Raw genomic sequence first — 22,451 nt, 5'->3', positions numbered from 1 at the left:
AAGAAAACTATGGATATGTGCTTTACTTTATCATGTCCCATAAGTTTCATGCTTTACAAACTAAAGCAGGAACCAAGACTATCCCAGGCGTCCTATCAGAAGGACTATGTCAGCATGCACTATCCAGCCAACCAGGGTTTAACATGCATTAAAACAGGTTCAGCTAAGGGACTATAAACATTTGAAAAGGATTTATGTCTTAAACTGATGAGCCAAACGTTTGGATGATGATAACATCATTTCTTAGCTGCACATTCATGCTGCTAATCTGTTGTACTAGCACATCCCAAAGGCGTCCATGCTATTCACATCTGGTGACTGATGTCACTGATGTTCATGAAACCATTTTAATGATGATGATTTTATCTTTGAGAAATTTAGCACTATCCTGCTGGAAGTAACCATTAGAAGATGGTAAACTGTGGCCATAAAGAAAAAATATACATGTTCAGCAAGCAACAATACTGTACTAGATAGGCTAAAGCATAAAGTCAGGTCCTGTAGATGGCAAATTCTGACACTGTTATGTTTTTACAGTCTTCAGCTGTCCAGTTTTGGTGAGCCCATTGTACTGGCTGACAACATGAAGGTGCAACAGTGCAGCTGTTTGCCTCAGTCAGAATGAAATAGTATTCCTCTCACTCGTAATACTGGATTCTTTCAACCCCTATACCAGCTCACATCTGTTTTTCCCCATGTACATTTACCAGGGAAATAACAATGAGCCAATGTGGAAGAGCCCCCACCACCACACACACACACACACACACACACACACACACACACACACACACACACACACACACACACACACACACACACACACACACACACACACACACTAGATAGACTGTCCTTGGCCTTGGGGTCATTGGTCTGATATTCTATCCCAGCCACCCCTCTGTGCCCTAAACAAGCTTTTCCAGTCTGTCCGCCTTAATCCATGGCAACAAGAGAAATAAAGGTCCACAAAACAAAGCCTCGAAAAACATTATGTTGAGTACAAATCTCCCGAGAGTGAATGCAACTAAATGCCTTTAGTCGTGTCAGTAACTTAATAGTGAGGTGGCACCTACTCCCTTTTCAGCAAAACTTCTGAAACTGATCCTTAAGACTCATTTAAGCCAAAGGCATCCAACACAGGAGCAGTTCGAAAATCTGAAAGTTTTTAAAGATGGTACAACTTGTATAGAAAAAATTCAGTGAGTGGATTCAAAATGCTGCTAATAACACTTCATTGTACAGAAAATAAGAAAAGAACTAAGCTAAAAGAAGAATGATGGAGCTTTGCAAAAGAGAGGATCATTCTTTGACTATTTGCCTTGAATTACATTTCCACGTAAGGCTAATTTGTTTTGTTTTATAACCATCCTCCTCATCTGACTGCTCATTTTTTAACCAATGTTATTGCAGCCTTCTGTGATCTAGACAAATCACTTGGTGAGTCTCACAATGTTATTGTGGATTGCTAAAACTAAGACAATATGAACCAATTAGTATTTAACCAAACGTCTTAACTCAACTTATGTCAATGCTTGTCAACTAGTAACATCCCTTCAGACCTTATGTAATGTCTTAACATTATATTATATTTAGTCATTTCCATCAAAGCAGATTTAAATTAGATGTAGAAACAAAGATAATATTATGACGATAGAATGGCTCCCATATTTGGTAAAATAATCAAATAAAAACACAAATCACAATTTGTCTCATATAGGGCTTTAACAAGATGCCACATCCTCTGTCCTTAACCCTCAACAAGAGTAAGAAAAAACTACCAAAAGTCCCTTTAACAGTGGAAACAATCTAACCCAACTAAATAGAAACCTCAGAGAGAGCCAAATGTGAAGGATCCCTGGCCCAGGACGGACAGAAGTGTAATAGAGGCCATGTGTAATGGAGCACATCAGCAAAATAAGATAATTTACAGCATTGGTTTAAAAGAAACAGTTCATAATATAATGGAAAGTAAATGAATTGAGCAATTATTGTCAGTAATGTAAGGCATATTGTTTATCAAGAAGTCTTGTTGAAAATAATAGTCCACGATTAGCTGTCACCATGATCAGGATCCACCATAATCCATAATCCATCATCATGATCAACTGACACTATTGGGATTCACCATCTTGATCCACCACCACTATCGACAATCAGCTACCAACAGGATACAGGATCCGCCACTACGATCACGATCAGATGCCAACAGAACCATGAGCAGGGTTAGTATTTCAGGGACAAGGCACTGGTGTGCTTTCTGGGGCAGAGGCCAAACATGAGCTCTTTTCAGGCATGAACAAGGATGTCCCCAGAATTGGGTCTGGACCTTCTCCATAAGGTTGCCTTACAAACATGAACAATGGATCGGGAGGAGCAGAGGCAGGGTGTACTGTATTAATTCCTCTGCGTTGATCACATGTTTTTGTTTACAACACATCGACACCAGCGTTGGCAGATATCACCAAAGGCTCTTTTGACATCTTCACCACTGACTTCTGCATGTACAGCACCACTTTTTCATTCTGAGATATATGTATTCTTCATTTTTTTTTATTTTACACCTGCCACATGTTAGAATCGTCGTCAACACACCCACTCGCTTGTGGTGAATTCTCCAGCTGTGTTCTCCCCTCGTCCCTTTGTACATTCTGCTGACATTAAAGGAGGGGACTGGCCGGAGAAACTCAGCAGAAAGTCTAAAGGCTTTCTCTTGGACATTTGTGTTCACACATACAGTGCCTTGCATAAGTATTCACCCCCCTTGGACTTTTTCCCATTATGTACTGTTACTAACTGGAATTCAAATAGACTTAAATAAACTTTTTCCCGTTTGATCAACAAAACATGCATAGTACTTTGGAGGTGCAAAATAAATTTTATTGTGACACAAACAATAATGAGAACAAAAAAGTTGACATCTGTTGGGTGCATAAGTATTCACCCCCCTGTGTCAATACTTGGTAGAACCCCCTTTCGCTGCAATTACAGCTGCAAGTCTTTTGGGGTATGTCTCTACCAGCTTTGCACATCTAGAGATGGAAAGGTTTGTCCATTCTTCTTGGCAAAAAAGATGAAGCTCAGTCAGATTGGATGGAGACCGTCTGTGAACCGCAATCTTCAAGTCTTGCCATAGATTCTCTATTGGATTGAGGTCTGGGCTTTGACTGGGCCATTTTAAGACATTAACATTCTTTAATCCAAACCATTCCTTTGTAGCTCTGGCTGTATGTTTAGGGTCATTGTCCTGCTGGAAGATGAACCTCCGCCCCAGTCTCAAGTCTTTTGCAGACTGCATCAGATTTTCTTCAAGGATTTCCCTGTATTTGGCTCCATCCATCTTTCCCTCTATTCTGACCAGTTTCCCTGTACCTGCTGAAGAGAAGCGTCCCCACAGCATGATGCTACCACCACCATGTTTCACTGTTGGGATGGTGTGCTCAGGGTGATGGGCAGTGTTGGGTTTTCGCCACACATAGCGTTTTGCATTGAGGCCAAAAAGTTCAATTTTGGTCTCATCTGACCAGAGCACCTTCTTCCACATGTTTGCTGTGTCTCCCACATGGCTTCTGGCAAACTCCAAACGGGATTTTTTATGGATCCCTTTCAACAATCTTCTTGCCACTCTTCCATAAAGGCCAGATTTGTGGAGTAGACGACTAATAGTTGTCCTGTGGACAGATTGTCCCACCTCAGCTGTGGATCTCTGCAACTCCTCCAGAGTAACCATGGGCCTCCTGGTTGCTTCTCTGATTAATTTTCTCCTTGTCCGACTCTTCAGTTTGGGTGGACGGTCTCCTCTTGGTAGGTTTGCGGTTGTGCCATATTCTTTCCATTTTCTTATGATGGATTTTATGGTGCTCAGAGAGATGTTCAAAGCTCTGGATATTTTTTTATAACCTAACCCTGCTTCATATTTCTCCACAACTTTATCCCTGACCTGTTTGGTGAGCTCCTTGGTCTTCATGATGCTGTTTGTTCAGTAATGATCTGCAACAAACTCTGAGTCCGTCACAGAACAGGTGTATTTATACTGAGATTAAATTGCAGACAGGTGGACTCTATTTACTAATTATGTGACTTGCAAATGTGACTTGTGAATGCAATTGGTCGCACCAGATCTTTGTTAGGGGTTTCACAGTAAAGGGGGTGAATACATATGCACTCAACACTTTTCAGATTTTTATTTGTAAATAATTGTGAAATCCATGTAATATTTCCCCCCACTTCCAAATGATGCACTATTTTTATGTTGGTCCATTACATAAACTCACGATGAAATAAATTTTAATCTGTGGTTATACCATGACAAAATGTAGAAAAGTCCAAAGGGGGTGAATACTTATGCAAGGCACTGTACATCCCCTCTGGAGACTGTCGGGAAGTTCTCTGGAGATCGGTCTATGAGCAGCTATGTTTTCATTTGAGGTCACTTCTTACACTGTTTATTGTTAATTGCCCATTGCACAAAGTTTGGGAAGTTTCTTTGAGGTGCAAGTTTTTCCAACAGGTTCACTATATGGTTGATTTTGTTGTGATAATAAGGATCGTGTGCTGTATACATTTTAATCTACAGTAAATTTTTCTTGATCGTTAAATGGTAGAAAGGCACATCCTGGCAGAAGCTTCCATCTGAGGCACGTCAAGACGACTTTAAATTATCTGTTAAGACGGTAAAGCCAGACAACTGATGGCTGGACGGCAGTAAACAGCACAAATATATTCTCCTTGATATTTAGTTACACTCACAGCTCTTTGTAAATCTCTCTGCCCATGATGTCTCAGCAAAGTATCAGTTTGTACCCAATTTAACAAATTTTGGGGAAATACTTCACCTTCTCTGTTCATATAAACAAATAAATGGGAAAAGAACAAATAAGGACAAGGTTGTTCCAAATGAATACAACTCAGAGGGGACAAAAAACCTTCCTCATAGGGGTGTGGGTTGCAATATATCATTCTAATAGTGATAATGTACTAGTGTGGTGGAGCTGGTTGAATGCACAAAACTGCTCGAGCGTAGTGGACAAATAAGTTGAAACCTTACTCTCTCACTCCCTCACATCTGCCTAGTTGGTAAAGTTGGAAAGGTTGTCAGAAGCGAAAGCTCCTGAAGTGTTTGATCCTTTCACACCATTGTCCACAAATCCCTATGACTACGAATTGCAAACATCATTCATATGATTCCAATTTTCACTGCTGGTGCTGTGATGGAGAGTTGTGCTGACTTCTCTGGTTTGGTTTCCCTAGTAGTGCTGTTTGTGTCCGAGAAAATGCTGGCCTCGTTCACCCCATGGCTGTTTTTCAAATGGTTAGAGCCCTGTCTCGATGTGACTTACAAAAGCAGCTTTGATAGCAGTGCTCTGCTGCCAGACTCTGTTCTCTTTAAACAGGTTTTTGAGTAACCTTAGTACCGATGTTGCCAACGCTCAAACATCCAAACTATCTCAAATCTGACTCACACCCTTGTTAGACCTACTCAGCTCCTTTTATTTTGCTGAACCCAACCGTTGGAAGAAGTCTCATGTATTTGTTGACCTGTGTCACTGTACAAATGATCAGGCCTAAATTGACAGTGGATCCAGATAGCCAATCCAAATGGATGATTCTGACAAACAGGAACCTATTACTTTGGATCACTGCCCACATTCACAGAAGGTATTTTCAGCACAACCCATGAATAATTTCTGCAGCTTTCCAATATCATTCTGACTTTCTTATAAAACAAAATGTTTTATTTTGTTTGCTAGTAGTTAAACCCCAAACCATGGGTGGCAAACCTCTGGCTTCAAGGCTGTGTGTGGCGTGTTAGATTTGCAATAGCCTAAACAAAATATTAAAAAGTATTAACATGTCCTTGCGAGTGGTCCCCTCCAGCTACAGAACTGTCAGGTCACAGTCAGTGGAATCGAAACACACTTGTAGCTGTTATGAGTCATTGCAGACCAGCATGGTGGCTGTCAAGGAAAAACAAGTGAAATGTTCTGACCAAGAGAGATGGACAACATATCATTTTTTGACGTAAAAGACTTGTTGGAGCAGTGTTTGCCTCTGTCATTTTCCCCTAGAATGTCCTGACAGCATAGCCGCTCTCTTACATCGCTACCATGCCATAACCAATCAAAATTTGAGTAGAGTCATTTGACCCGGGAGTGAATGCCCATTGCAGACAAAAGCAAAATGCCAGTGGGTGTCAGTGGGTTTTGTAAAGGGCGCTATAGGTAAAGCTTTTCAGTTGAGTTCGGGTGCCCAACATGCAGCTTTCACAAGATCACATTCTGCCCACAAACATAGCAACCACACTTGTGCATGTGATATTAGTGCACAGAACAATGTCTGCAAGTGGAGAATCATCATCACAAAGGAGAAATGGTGAGCACAGGGCAGTTATGAGTGCTCGCTCAACAGGCCATAAACACTCAACTATTCAATATCTGCTTGCTTTATTTGCAATATTTGATTGCCTGTCAAAGTAAAATATTTTGATACAAGGGAGGAATTACTGCCTTTACAAGCCATACATGGCACCACTTAATGTGAGGATTTGTTTGAGCAAGTTGTTGTGCCTAAATACAGCAGTGAATATGATCATAATAACCCCCTTCATCATCATCTCCATCATCATCATCCCCATCCTCATCATCATCATCATCATCATCAATCAAAAGTATTATGAACACTTTAATAGACCTTGATAGTGAAAAGGTTCCTCACCAGCCTTTTACACAATCTTTCACTTTCAGATCAGGTCTCATGTATTCATTTGAGAGATACACAGAGGTCTGAGACAACATTACCATTAATTTGAATGGGAAAGTAAGACATTTTCAGACCCTGCTGTTAGGTGTGAAAGGGAGATTAAAATCAGTTGGAGAACTGGATGTTCCAGCCATAATGGCCCCAGCATTGTGCAGTGTTGTCTTTCACCATCACTGCCGTCAATGGTGCAAAGTTAATGTGAAGAGACATTTGGCAGATGGCTGCTTCTCTTCAAGAAAGGATGTGAATAGGGATATTTCATCCCTCTCCTTTCTCTTCTTGTGATCTCTCTACAAGGCAACAGAGGCACAGGAGAAAGAAAAGGGAAAGCAGGAGTAACTCAAAAACTCAGTGTGAAAGGTTTGGAATTTGGAGGGTCAACTTCTGAAATTTGCCTCTGTGCTTTGAGGTGCCTCAGCTGCACCAAATCTGTTAGCTCAATATATTCTACTAAGAAATACAGATTATTATGCCATGTATCTCTAACTCTTGTTTAGAACCACTAGCAGAGGAATCTGACCCACAGGGATTCCAGATTTCAAAAGACTCAAGCCATCTTAGCACAAGCATAATATTCCTTGCTTGGGAGATATGAAATGACTTGAAGTCAAACAACAACCCCAAAAAATGTCACATCCAAAATCACACTTACTTTGTAGGCTTTCTCAGTTGTATGCACAACACTGAAAATAATGTAACTAAAACGACTAAAATGTGTTACCTGAAAAAGTACCCAATAGAGAAATCAGAGGAGGCAAAGGGCAGGGTTAGCACATGGCTCGAAGACACATTGGGCAATGATACAATTGTTTCATTTTGAACAACTAGCACAGTCACTTGTGTATAATAATAAATTATGTTTACAGTAAACTTGTTGTCAAGGTTATATCAGAAGTTGGGGTTGCACTGTTGATGAGATGTGTTTGGGAATCGTAGAAAGACGAATGAAAACAATTGGAAGAGAGAGGAATAGAAATAAGAAAAGCAATATCATATTTTATAACAAACTTGACTTTATTTTGTTTCTCATTTCGCAGTTGAAGAACAGTTCTTTGGTGTTTGTTTATCTGCTGCAGATAAGTTGCTCAGTATCACATGCTTAAGAGTTTGTTTCAAAACTAATTGCTGCACCATCACGAGTCGTCATCTAGTGGCAGGAATCCATGATGCGCTTCATGCTCATGACCCTCATGCTGCTTGAGCCCATGGTCATGATGCTCCTGTACTCTCCAGGCCTCATGTACATCATTCTTCCTCTGTAGTGAGCCTGCTCGTACATCAGCCAGTGGCCCTCCATCACGTTGCAGGACATGAAGTTAGACATGCTATAGCGATCCATGATGTCCTCGCAGTCCTCCATCACCTCGTGCATCTGGCCCTGGAAGTTCTCCCTCTCGTAGATCTTCATCCTGAAGGAGCCTCTGTGCATGGGGATCATGCGACATGACCTGATGCAGTCACTCATGCCCATCATGCTCATGTAGTCGGCATACTCGCCTCTCCTCATGAAGAACTGGTTTCCCATGAAGTTGGTGCGGTCGTAGACCATGAAGCAACCCCTCTCCACCCTGCAGGAATGACAGCGGCTCATGTAGGAGGACATGTCAGGGCAGTCGCTCATGCACTCATAGGAGCGGCCCTGGAAGTTCTTCTCCTCGTAGAAGATGATCTTGCTCATCATGTTCATGCCACTGGAAGTCATCTTTGCCAGGTGTTGTCACTGCCGCTGCTATTGCTGCTGCTGTTGCTGCTAATGCTCTTGAGCTGAACTGCTTGACTACCTGTTGGAGAACGTTCATTTTATATACCTGACAAGCAGATAGCCCCTTTGTGAAAACAGCCTGACCCAGCAACATACCAGTGAAGCCAATAGAGCACTGAGGGTCCACATTTACAACTGTTGCCCCAAAAAACCTTAGAGAGGCGGTTTCACTTCAAATACTGTCAATACCTTTTTGAAAGGGTTAACAAATAACAATAGCACCTTTGTAAGGCCTTCAAAGGCTTACATTACTGTACAGCACAAAACCATCCTTAGGTCTGGAATTTTGTTTTGTCGTCTCATTCTTCACAGCTTGCCAGATCAGTGATCAGTGTTCATTTTGTAAAATATTTAATGGTGCTTTCCATTAATGCTCAAATGTCGCAAAGGTCACATTTGTTCCAAGCAATATGGAACAGAAAACAGCGACAGGGTGTAAACACCCATGAACATCACTTAAGGTTAGGGTTAGGGTTGCTCTTCCACTTTTTAAAGTCTATCACGTACTTCGAAAGGAAATAAAACTATAGATTATCATAATAATTAATAATATGATTCAGTGATGAATAATATATCTCAGCACAAATATCTGTGGGCCCTTTTTTGGAGCCCTCAGTCCCATCACATGATCTTCCTCTGCAGACCGGTGTGTGATTTGTAGATATTAAAATTCCTCAATCATTTCATAATCATCACAAATTACTTAAAAATGTCTTAAAATAAATTAGGAGTGATCACATTAATATTAAAATCCTAAAGGCCAGTGTGGAGGAGCTAAAATAAATCTTATGAACTTGAGAAATGAGAACAGCGACATGAACACAGAAGTAGTCGCGGGTGACCAGAGCAGACGCCAGTTTCATGTAAACTGTGACCGTCTCACTTTCACTTCTTGTTGGTTCCAGTGTTGCTTCACTTAGCAAACCACTGTGTTGTTTCTCTTCAACTTTGAGGTGCAGACATTTTCCTTCCTCAGCCATGACAACAAAGATGAAAGCGTTTACACCTTCAGTCATGCAGGACTTTTAGTAAATGAGGCTGATCATGTTTTTCTTTTGTTTTTTCTAAAGATGACAACTCCCTGAAGGCCGTGTAGCTAAGTGGTTCATCTGTATGTTGAAATGGGATGTTGCAGGGATGTTGAGCCATAAAACGGGCTGTTATCATACTGACAACAACAGTTTGATGTGTGTCCAGTCCATTAAACTCAACATGGTAGTTAAACTGAGTTATGGCATCTCTGACTGCTGTTCCAGGTTGAGCAAACAGCACATGTCAGCACAGAGGGCTCGTGTTCGATTGTCCACACAAAGTACAGGGTGTGGAGGAGACTGAGCAGCAGAGGTATTCCTGTGTTTTTGCTCCACGGAATGTGCCTCAAACCCCTCTGTAATAAAATGACATATAATGTCTGCCATAGATTCAGTACAGTCAACAGAAGTAATGAAGAAACTATCTTTAGGAAACAATGTCTTTTTTGAAACCTCATTAACATTCGAATAAGTTGAAATTTGTATGTAATACAAAACCAAAACCAATCAGATAATTGTTTATTGTCTGATTAATTACATAAATGTAAACTTAAACGATTATGTGTTCTTCGAATTTCCATTCATTTAAATTGTCAAGGTCATCAGTAGTTCATTTAAACCATATTTAAGCCGCCTGGCCACATGTTTACATTGTATTAGCAAACTGAAATGATTAAAGAGGGAGTTATGTGTTTATGTTAAGGGGGATGTGCCTACTAAAAGTCTGACTATATAACCGTTGAAGGTAGAGATAGCATTACTACTATTATCATTACCTCAAAAGTTGTTTTTATAGTCATGAGGATTAAGCAAAAACTACAAGACGGATTACCACAGAACTTGCTGGAGGGATGTAATGATGGTCAGGGAGGAACTCGTTACAAATTCAAATCTGGATCCAATGAATTTAAAAGTGGACTGTTTGGCCTTGGTAGAGGCATGTGCTCTACTGAGTCCTATTATTCTTTATTATTATTTGGACATACAATGCGCCTACGCACATTCATTGGTGCTCCCTACATCTGGATCAGAGATGTTCTTATGTAGAAATCATTTAAACAACGACACACTTTTCCATTATGTTACAAACTGTTTCATCTAATCATGTTGTAAATATTGTAATTTTGTGTATGTGTTCGGTTACACTTCTGTCTGTCAGGGGAGATTGGATCCCTCATTTAAGCCCTATGAGACAAATTCTGAGTTGAGAATCTGAGCTATACGTATACAATTTGATTGATTTCACTTTATAAATTAATCTTTGAAACATTTCAATGGATTTCCTAGCACAGCATTCACAGTTACATAGGCTAAATATCATGACAACTTTTGAGATTAGATTTTCATTCAATGTCAATAACAATCCATCCAACCATCCATTCATTCATCCATCCCCAAATTGACAGTAATTACAGACCGCATTTGTTCTCCAATTGCCATTGATATATTTTCTGAATTTATTGAATTTTTTAATTACCTTGCTATGGTATATTAAGTACTTACTCACGAGGGCTTTGCAAGAAACAAAGCGTTGCATTTATCTAAGAGGGACGATGCACATTAACTAACTTAAGTTGTGAGGTTAAGTGCAACATTTTAATCAATAAGGTCACTGTATGACAGAACAATTATGGACAAAGGCCTACAGCACATTGACAGCACATTGACAGCACACAAAGTATAAATAGTAAAACAAAAGTAAATCAATTAGTGAATGAGACAAAAAGGGAAAAAACGATTTGGCCAATTGAACCATTGTTTTATAGAATTGGAGTTTATAGATGTGATATTCTTTAGTTCTTAGGGTATATGGTGTTTAAATTATCTGCTGCTTGAAAGAAAAGGCTACAAAAGTACTGTTTGCTAAATTACATTCCTCTCTGGCAGAATTGGCTTTTTGCTGCCTTTGGTCAATCTACTTATCTAACCCAATGCACAGCATACAGATTCATTGGCAGTTTATTTCCAGTTAACAAACAAATCTGAAACACAGCACTGCAGGTGAACCCTCAGCTGAGCATCTGTGTCGGACCTGCCAGGCTCGTGGTCGGACCTGTCGGACCACGGACAGGCTTGCATAGGCAGGCTTGACAGTTGTCTGAGCTGGAGCAGAGTATCACCTGAAACATAGCACTGCAGGTGAACCCTCAGCTGAGTCTCTGTGGATACCCGACCACGAGTCCGGCGGGTCCGACAGGCCGGCACAGGTACAGAGAATAATTATGTCATGATATTCGTCATGCTGGCTTGGGCGGTTTTCGTACACTGCAAATATCTGTTCTCATGTGTCAGGAACAGAGTAGCACAAACTCAATGTGCACCCTACATTAACTGCATTGGGCCGGATCAGGGCCGGACACAAAAAACAGAATGCCTGTCGGGTTCAAAACAATCTTGGTTAGTTTTCTCTCATACTCTTAGCTGCACAAGGACAGACCAGTGTAACTAATAGATGTAGCTGTAAAACCATGGCACATGGTTCGAACAGCTAAAGATGGGAGTATTTTGGTGAAAGTGGTCTCCTCTTCAACATGTCCATGTGTTTCAAAATAGTCACATAAGTAAATAATACAAATTTGCCAATATAAAAATATGCTCTGAAACCTTTAAGTGAAGCATTTCTTTCTTGATCCTGTCATACAACTTTATAATTGAAGAAAAGACAAATGCGTCAGTAGCAGAGTAGTAAGAGTGCTCTTGCATGAGCATAGACTCTGTTCTTAACTTAAAGAACAAACATTGTATAAGAAAACATTGGTGAAATTCAGAATCTGTTTAAAAATTGCAATAGCTTTAGTAGGTTTAAAGAGGTGATTTCTCCTTTAGAACGGTAAAGGCACTGCAGAGTGGATGGAGAGTGGAGATTTCTCATTTTATCTACTAAAGAGAAACTGTCCCTAAAGAAACTAAATTAAAGAATGCATATTCCCTTATTGAAGGCTGTGCTCATGGAAACTGAAGTAGCTCACACAGTCCTGACCATTTAACATGTGACAAAGGTTCATCTTCCTTGCTTCCCTGCTAAGGATATGGTTAACATCAGGTATTTCTAGTATTTCCTGCAAGAAACAGTATCATGTGTTTATACAGAGAATGTCTTTCACCAAAATCTATCGAAGGAATGAAGGGAAGAACATTTTAACTAACAAATTCCTGGTTACTACTGCAATATGTTTGCTCTTAGATTGTTCCTTCATTGGAATATGTTTCTTGCAAGTTCTTGTGATCGAAAAAAAACTGCATAACACATCTAAAAACAAACAGATATGAAATTAGAGAGCATAGAACCATAGGCCTTAAGTGGATCTGCCTGAGATTGTATTCCCTGGGAGGAATCTTCTGAAATTGTGCACAACGAAAGCTTTACGCTTGCAAGCACAAAGTTCTGAGGAACAGCATTTAACACAGTAGAGCCTATACCGTAGTCAGCTCAATGGAGAGTTAAATTATGGAGTGCATGATCCCCACAGCTAAAACCCTCAAGAGATCTCACACATGATCACTTTCACCAACATATTTGCAGTCTGTAAGATTCCTAGAAAAAAAAATTTAAGCAGCCGGAAAATAGGGAAAATAAAATCCTTGAGCCGAACCGTCCTGTCAGGCCATGAGCCAAAATTGTTGAGCAGCACAGCTGTTGATACAGGATTTGTTCACTGATTAACTGAATGTTGATAAGAAGCGTTTGGCTCGGTGTGCTGCCTTCTCAGGGTCAGAAGTGCAGCAGCAGCACTGGACGCAGACTTCACGTTAATCTGTCATACTGAGTAATTGTTGCTCAGGTCGTTGCAGATAGCTGGAGAGCAGCCCAGCCGGCTCCAGCAGTGACCATGCTGGTCGTCGCGCAACAAACCAGGGAGGTCCACTCCATCTCAAGTGGTCGACTTCAGAGAAAAGCTGTTAACACGAGAAGCTGCACCTTTTACTATGTGTTGCACATGTGGCAGAAATGCTCATGTTCATGTCTGCTTGCATGCGTTTATATATCTATATGAAGGAAGTGAAAGCTCTTCCCCTAAACGTCCCTATGTGCACTTTCAGTATCACTTCAGCTCCAATCAACCTTTAAAGTCCGTCACAATGTACATTGAGTGTGCAGTTCATACCATCTGACATGTTTTCAGAAGTTCTATTTTCTGTAACCAAAAATTTTTTTAGCTCACCCCCCCTGTGAGACCCTCAAAGGAGTAGACATAGTGGATGGATATTCCAATGTGTAGCGTTGTGCAATTTAGTTTACTAAAATAAAGTTCAAATGTTGCGTTAAAGTAAAAGTAGTGAAAGCACATACAGTGAAGGTTTAAGGTTACAACATACTGGAAAGAGTGGATATAATAGTTAAAAAATAAAACAAGTGAGTAATCCTTTACTTAACCTAATTGAAAAATGTACGTCCTGCTGCTCGGCCTTGACTCACCTCTGCTGTTTCCATTTTTAAATGCCTACTCTGCATACTGCATGTACTTCCTACTGTCTGGTACATTTTCAATAAATAAAATATAAAGGAAGCTGTGGTGTGTGTGTGTGTGGTGTCTTTTCTTAATCAAGACTTTTCACTGGTGTTTCTGTCTTATGATGTTTTAACTGGAAGTTAAATAGTTGTTGACATAGAGGTCAGTCAGCATTTTGAAATCAGAAAGGCAGCAAAACACCACATGTTCAGACTCATTTACACTCTTGAGAACATATGGGATTGCTTATTTATTCTAATGAGTTCCAGGCAACCACATTGATTAATTTAGCTTTAACTGATGGCTTTTCCTTGAGGCGTGTACTCTCAGACGTGCATAAATCACAGTCCTGAATGTGATATAAAGCTTGAGACTGTAGAAAAGGGTACTTCACGCTCCAATCAAGCAGACACCATTATTAACTGTGAACATATGCATCAGCTGAAGCTAAACTCATGAACCCCTATCACCATAAGAGAGCCACTCGCTGCACTGCTGACATTTTAATGCTCATTTTGAGGCTGCAGTTTAAGCACTTCTCCCTGCAGCTCAGAAGATGCTATGCCTTATATTTCCTGCAAGGCACGGCTTTATGTGCATAAAAGCATGAATCCCTGATGGCGTCTTCTTCACATCAAAGGCTGTATATTCCACCACATGTTTCTGTGTCAGTTGGTGATCTCAAAGTGCAGTGAGATCACTCGGCACAGTGTCTCTGCCACAGGAGCAAGTGGATTCAATCAGCAGACCCGCATGTAGCCGAGTGCTGACACCTTTAACGCAGAGTGTGTTCGCAGAGGTCGCAGGGCAGTAGCGGCAGTAGCAGCCAGGCAGGCACTGGTGTGCTCATTGCTGGGTCGGCCATAGAAGATCAGTGAGCCATTCCTAATGACATCGCTCAGTGACGGCGGCACTGATTATGTGGCGTTTCTCCCATCAGGCTGGGGAATGAGTGTTGACAGTCACATTGTGCTGTGAATACAGGCTGACCCCTGGGAGGTCAGGGGGAGAGCTCCACTATGATGTCACAGGTCAGCACGTGTTGCCACCAGAGTGCGAGAGAGGGCTGGTTCAAAGTACTTCAGACAAAGTTGGGTTGAAGGGGATGACAATGAAAAACTAAAGAAAAAGAAATAATGAAATAATTTATTGTGGGACTTAAAACATCGGTAGACTTTGGCAAAGAATGGTTGTCAGAATAATGATCATAATGCATTATTTTCTGGACCCTCTGCATAATTGGCCCTCCAAGGTGGTGATTCTGATTGATTTTCTATAAACCCCTACATTTCCAATTATGATTCTCAGATGAGTCAAGTTAAAGTGATCACATTTGCCACTTTATGCAGCTGGATCAGCAGAACATCTCTGAACCAGCAGTATATGGAACCGATCCCAGCTGCACAGGTCGACAGTGTAACACAGGACCAACATACAGAGACAAACATCCACGCTCATATCCACACCTACGGGCAATTTAGTGTTTTCATTTAACCTTACGTGCATGTGTTTGAACTGTGAGCAGAATCTGTGGTGTCTGTTACAGGCCCAACATGCAAACTCCGCACAGAAAGGCCCCTGTCAGCTGTCAGGTTCCATCCCAGAACCTGCTTTGAAGCAACAATGCTAACCACTGTAGCCGCCCTAAATTACTAATTCAAACATTCACAAACAAATTAATCTGGATTATCTAATTGCACTATATGTGGCCTCTTGAATCACTTGTGAAAAGGAGTTGGGGTGGATCAGGGTGGAGGTCTTCATCAGATCAATGTTAAAGATGAAGGTTTGGAGGATATATCAAGGACCCCTTGAACTAATGCAACCCAGGCAGGGATTATATTTCCAAAACATATGTGGCAAAGCAAGTGATAGGAATTAGGATTAAAATGTACCAGAAGGTCAAGTATGTTTTATAAACTCTGTACTTCCTAAAAAAGAAACACAGTTGAAAGCTGGGCGTACATAAGATGATGATCCTCTAGGTAAGTACAGTGTAGAAAATCCCCACATTTTCGTTGGCAAAACTGGCAACCCAGCAGTTCCATGCTGGCACAGTGAGGGTGGCAGTGGAAAAAGAAAAAGGCGGTGGAGCTCCACTGCTGTTCCCCATCCTTAACTTGCTAACCGTAATTATGTCCCCACATCCTGATGTGAAGCAGATATGCACGAGGAGCTTTTAAAAGGCTGAGCAAAGAACAGGAGGACCAGTCATTCATCCAAGGTGCTGAGTGTGCAGGAAATGTCCACCACAGCTCCTGGTGCACCTCATGCAACCATTGCCCTCATGTGGGGTGAGTTCAGGAGAGAGAGGACTCTCCCAGAGTGCACTTCACCTATAAAATGAAACTAAATGTTTCCTCAAGTTACATAAAGAGAAAAAACCCTTGAACCATATGCATGAGTAAAATTTACTCTGTTTCTATGATAGTTCCTTTCGTTAAATTGACAACTGTATATCTTTTGTATTTCCAAAGTTTGTGTGATACACTTTTTCTTCTCCGGGTCCATTTCAAACTTGAAATTCTTCTTTAACCAATATTCCATTGTTTGCTGAATTGCAAATGGAAAATGTGTTCTGAATGTTTATGTGGCAGGACTCAGTGTTTGGAATAGAAGATGTTATACTGTGATTAGTCCTACGTTTGGTCTGTTTGTCAAGGAAAACTTTCCTGAAAATTACAGAATTCTTATTCAAGTTTCATCCCATGCATTACCACATGATCGAAGGCAACATGTGATTGAAGGGTCTTGAGTCCAACTAGAAAGCAGGCAAACAGAACCAAATGAACTCATGATTTGAATAGTCCACATGACCTCAGCTCCACGTCACTGAATGCAGACAAAAGATCAGCCCTGTTGCCACTGTTTATACTTAACATATATTCTTACTTTTTGATGAAAAACAAACCAATTTATTCTGGAATAAGCCACAAGGAATGCTGAGCACCTATAGTGTTTCCAGACCGGGACACACAGGGCCATGTGTGGCACAGTATGACTTGCAGAGCTGACTCCTTACAAAACCACAGATATGCAGACGTGGCTTCATTTTCCCAGGCTACTCAGGCGCTGGTAGAGTACACAGATCTTAACAGGACAGCCCTGCACGTTTTAAGTTTTTTTTAGGGATGCACCGATATGGAAATTCTTGGCCGATACCGATACCGATATTTAAAATAACAATCTGGCCGATAGCCGATACCGATACCGATATTTGTTTATTTTCTTTTTGTTGTTATTCATTCACCCTTTTGTGCCAGAAAATTAATTAAATCATTATTTAAAAGCACTATTTAAAAAATGTTCAGCCCTTCATCACTCTTATCTTTTAATGAGCACAAATTTAATCAGATTTATGAAACAATCTTTGAGTTAACTAAACTTTATTTAACAGAGACATATTATGCCCATTTTACCGCAAGTTGAAATGGTTCCTTGGGATCTTAATGAAATTACTGTAACATATTTTGGTCAAAATACCACAAGGATAATTTAAAACAGCACCTTTTTACCCTGTCTAAAACAGCCCTGAACGCTCTTCTCATTGATTTACGGTAGCAGTATTGCCCGTTTATTAGATGTGTTACGGCTTCTGTGTGTATGACGTATGTTGTCAATTCCCTTGTTACCTGTGCATGAGACGGATGAATGGAGCCGGTGCACATGAGAATAAAGTACTTAAACAGACGCTACGCTCATACTTTTTACACCAAGTTACACTGCGTGAGTCAAGATAACTTAACAAGCCCTCCTCAGTTTTACCTGTTTTGAGTGTCGGGCAGAAATCACATCGCGTCAACACCCACCGTGGCCCTTCGCGATGCTTGTTTTAATTAAACAGTCGGATTCCCCTGGTCCGCACCAGTTCTCAGTCAGCTGCTAGGCGCCAGCCGAGGCGCACCGCAGGGTGCGCACCGCACCGCAGGGTGCCCCCCCCCCCCCCCCGCGCGAACAGAGGGTTCCCCCAGCGGTCGCCTTAGCTGAGGTGATTCGCGAGAAGGGCCCGACACGCGTCCAGAGTGGCCGCCGCTGACCGCGTACCCGGTCCCCTCCAACAGCCCGCCTTCCGTGCCGGCGATGGACACCGCCCCGAGGTCCAAGAGAAAGAAAGCCCCCGCTCCAGCGACGCCGTTAGGCGGCACCGGATGAGGACCTCCCGGTGCCGCACACTGAGCCTCCGGTGGCGCGGAGAGGAGGGCGACGGAGCGACTGCTCCCCCAGCCGCGGCACGTGCCCAGCGGTTTTACCACAAATATGAACATCGGCCAATGATATCGGTGAAAGTCAAGTTTATTACCGATAAGCCGATATCAGTTAACGAGGCGAATATCGGCCGCTACCGATGTTCGGCCGATAAATCGGTGCATCCCTAGTTTTTTTTCTTCTCAAATGAAACAATAATCATATTTACATTAGAAGTTATGGGTCGCTGTAATTTCACCTTCTCTACCTCTGCCTTATCCAATTAAAAAATATTTTAAAGATGTTTATGAGCCCTTGAAAGTAAAAAACAAAAAATCTATCCATTAAATCTGGTAGAGGCTAATCAAGTTATCACCTATATCTTTTAATTTAATAGAAGTAGCAACTGGACAGTGTAAAAAAGTATGTTAAAAACTAGAGAAGCATTAAAATACAAAAATACATAAAACCCTAAATTCAAAGGCATTCATTGTAGAATGATGAGTTTTAGAATAATATGATATTATTTGATGTACAGTACTTACCTTTAATGTGGTGGTGGTGGTGGTGGGGGGGGGGGGTGTATTTAAACTGCTGGTTGGATATACAAAAAAAGGACAGCAAACAAAATATTAAACCAGGTACAGATACCACATTAAGTCAAGAACAACATACTGAGTGGTAAACGGTGGACAGGAAGTTTGTGTACACGTTCCTGTAAAAACATGTCAAATAACTTAAGCTTATGAATTTAATGCAGTGTTACCATTGCTGTCCATGCAGGAGACATAACCACAGCATGTGTGCTCCTTGGGAATGTAAACACAGTCAACCACCACAAGTCCCAGTAGACGGTGTTGATTCCCTGTCAGCTCGGTAGCAGGCCTGCCCATCTGGAATGTGGCTATGTAGCCACATTTCAATGAAAACTAAAATGCAGCAGTACTTAGTTTTACCTGGGGTAGTCCTTCCAAGCCATATGCACTTGATGAGCACTTTATCACCAACACCATACAACACATTGGGCAGTTCCTCCCTTTGCCCTCAAACAGCTCCTGTTCACTGTAGCATTAAAGTTAGAACCTCTCCAATCTGCTGCCAATCTACTGTTCTACATCCCAAGGGTTCCCCTAGATTTCACATCCTGTGACTGGAGTGGTCACTGAGGTTCACTGTACTCCCTGTCATGTCTATGAAACCAGTCTCAGACCTTTACTTTGTGACTTGGAGTCTTATCCTGCAGGAAGTATTCATCAGAAGATGGAACTGTGCACAGGAGTGAACATGGTCAACAATACTCGGATAAGACATAGTTTCAGGACACGTCCAGAATTTGGCAACGCAGAGAAAATAATTGAAAAGAAAACATTTAATTCCTGATTTGTGTGTCACTAAAATGATAAACGTCTAACGTGACATTGAAGTGTATGTGGTGATGTCTTCATTGGAGAAGGGTCAAATTGACTTGGGCTGCTCTAGTTCAAGCTCTCCTTCACCCACTACCATCTCCAGAATCTGGGAAATTGTGAATTTCTCCCCAATTATCTCCCTGCCAGACATGGCCTCAATTCAACTTGTGAAAGGATGCATTCCTTTCCAGCTGAGCTGGGGGTAGTGTTGCCCCAAAGATTAGCCTTCTTCTCACCCTCCTCCTGGAACAGTTCTGCTCTGCCGAAGCTTCCTGAATTCTTCCGTGGGTTGTCCTGGTGCAAGTGCTTTTTAAGCTGGGGTTTGTACTGTTCTTCTGGCATTCCTTATATCCCCACAGAAAACACTCACTTCCTGTACTGCGGTAGACAGACTCGCTGGAGGAGGGAGGCTGAGCTCTGTCACTGTGGTAAGCCCTGAGAAAAAAAGCAAACAAGAATTAAAGGCAGACCTTTAAAACCCATTTCCTCTTCATTTACACCAGTGGAAGATATGCACTCGTGAATTTGAGGATTGATGAATGGATCACTAAGCTTGAATTGGGCAGCTGTAAAAATGCTCCTCCCAGTTTCACTCCCAGCATCCACTTACTTTTGAAGTTCTAATAAAAAGCCTACAAAAACATTCATTTTCTCTGGGGATTGCTTTGGATCTTCCCCAAACTGCTCAGTCTCTATGAGACCCAGAGTCAGGAGACTGATTTTTTTTAATTGAAACATTAATATTAATTGATGTTTCTGTCATCTGAGACCATTATCAATTTCTTAAACACTTTCAGCATTAAGTTGTGGCATATATACACACTTATTGGCATCTCATCTTTGGTTGTAACAGTTATTTAAGTTAACGTTATTACCTTTAATTGAATTCTTAACTTCAGACAGACTTGCGTACATCATCAAACAAAGACAGAAACAGTTGCAGAGAGACACATTTCCTGAAGAAAAAGGCACTGGCACGAAGCAAAAGTGCTATTGTGTTCACAAATATAATGATCTTAATTAAAAGACATTTATTTTGGCCATACATCAAGTTGACCTAAAAAATAACATTGCCCATATTTAGTAAGGGAAACAAACATGAAATGAAGTGATAAAAGTCAAAGATGGATAGAATATACATTATATACACTAAAAAGACCGAGCTTGTCTGTAATGTCACTGTGCAGTCATGACATAAGAAATGGCTAGTCCCTCTTCTTGCTCTCAAACTGCCTCAGTTCTTCATGTCATTGACTCCACAGAATTTTGGAAATTTCCATTTTAGATTCTGTTCAATGTTCACGACTCGAATGTTGTCATTGTTAGCTTAAATACTAAATTTAGTCTCTTTTGCATGTATACACTGAGATCTCACAAAATGTTTGGTCATGGAAAGTTGGTTTAAAGATATTGAAAGTCATGGAAAAGTCATGGAAATCCATGGGTTAAAAATGTGTATGAACCCTGTGTATTATACATCAGGAGGTGTTGTGTAAGTCAGTGCTAAAAATGAATCATGTTACTGATGTAACTAAATTAGTTAACTTTATCAGGGCAGGAGCTGAATCACAGACAGTTTGTTGCACTTTTGGAGGAGCATGAGACTGAACATGGGGACATAGGCTCCCACACAGCTGTCAGATGGCTCAGTCTGGACAAAGTGCTTAAAACAGTATGGGACCTGAGAGCAGAGATTCAAGAGTTTTGTGAAAAGAAAGGCAAGGACAGCCCAGAGCTCTCAGATGCAGACTGGATGGAAGATGAGGTAAATAGAGAGTTTAATTCTGCGTGGACAGATTAATTTGCTTTCACTGCCAACGATGCAACGATGCAGGTGTATGACAATTCACCATACATTGTCATACACCTGTATGCTTGATATGTGGCGAGGAATTAGCAAACAATAAGAAATGTCATGTTGAAAGACATTTCCAGAGCGAGCACACAGCATCTGCTGAAAAGTATCAAGCTGGAGATGAGCAAAAAAAGCATAGTTCTGTGTTTCATTTAATTCAAAGTAGGCCTACACATGTATTATGTTCTCCTCTTCATAAGAGTTTGGTGTTTTCCTTTTTTGTAACAGGTTAAAATAGCAGTTAAACAGTTTTTTTTATTGTCGTTCTATAATTTAATAAATGCAACAAACTATAGTTTTTATATATATTGTATAACTATATATATAACTTTATAACCTGTGTTATCAAATATTTGTTTGGCTCCAGGCAGATTTAATTTGGGGGAAGAGGGGGCAAAATGGCTCTTTCGATAGTAAAGGTTGACTACCCCTGGGTTAGTATGACACAAACACTAACTCACTCACTCACATGTCTCCCTTTCTCACACACACTCACACACACAAGTCTCCATTTCACACACACTTATTTAATCACTTTCTTTCTCTTTCTCTCGCTCACACACATACACACACACATAGTCAAAATAGTTTTTTTTGTTTTTTGGGGGGGGGCCTCAAAATTGTTCTTTGCCCAGGGCCTCCAATTAGCCAGAACCGCCCCTGAGCTGGAGTACTCTGGGATGGATCACATGGAGCCATCAGAGCTTGAGCCACTTCACATATGATCAAATCATTTACAGATTCCTGGTGTTTCAACAACTTCTTATGTGTCTCATAAAGACTAAATAAAGAGAACCTTCGACACAGTTATCCGTATTGCAGCTATGTGTGTTAGGAGTTGAAGTGAAGAGAATGTAATATGGGGGAAATTTCAAGTGGGTGCAGTACTTCATATTCTGAATTCATTGCTTAAACATTGGACTGAACTGTCGGTCTGCCAACAGCCCAAACCTGAGGATGAAGACGCCAAGCTGCATATAATTTTGTGTTTTCCATCCA

The 22,451-nt window shown here is 41.0% G+C and overlaps 1 protein-coding gene across 1 annotated transcript; it reads right to left on the bottom strand.

Annotated features, from left to right (window-relative positions):
• Nucleotides 1–7,906: 7,906 nt before the first annotated feature.
• Nucleotides 7,907–8,461, bottom strand: LOC128460179 (gamma-crystallin M2-like). The gene has a single exon (XM_053445245.1). The coding sequence runs from the start codon at nt 8,459–8,461 to the stop codon at nt 7,907–7,909; it is 555 nt and encodes a 184-aa protein (XP_053301220.1).
• Between the last annotated feature and the right edge of the window lie 13,990 nt (nt 8,462–22,451).

Source organism: Pleuronectes platessa, chromosome 17 (assembly GCF_947347685.1).
Source record: "Pleuronectes platessa chromosome 17, fPlePla1.1, whole genome shotgun sequence".
Taxonomy (NCBI): Eukaryota; Metazoa; Chordata; class Actinopteri; order Pleuronectiformes; family Pleuronectidae; genus Pleuronectes; species Pleuronectes platessa.
This window is presented reverse-complemented; position numbering and strand designations above follow the sequence as displayed.

What these genes read in the sequence shown, in the direction of transcription:
- LOC128460179 (XM_053445245.1), bottom strand. Translation starts at nt 8,461, where the DNA reads ATGACTTCCAGTGGCATGAACATGATGAGCAAGATCATCTTCTACGAG.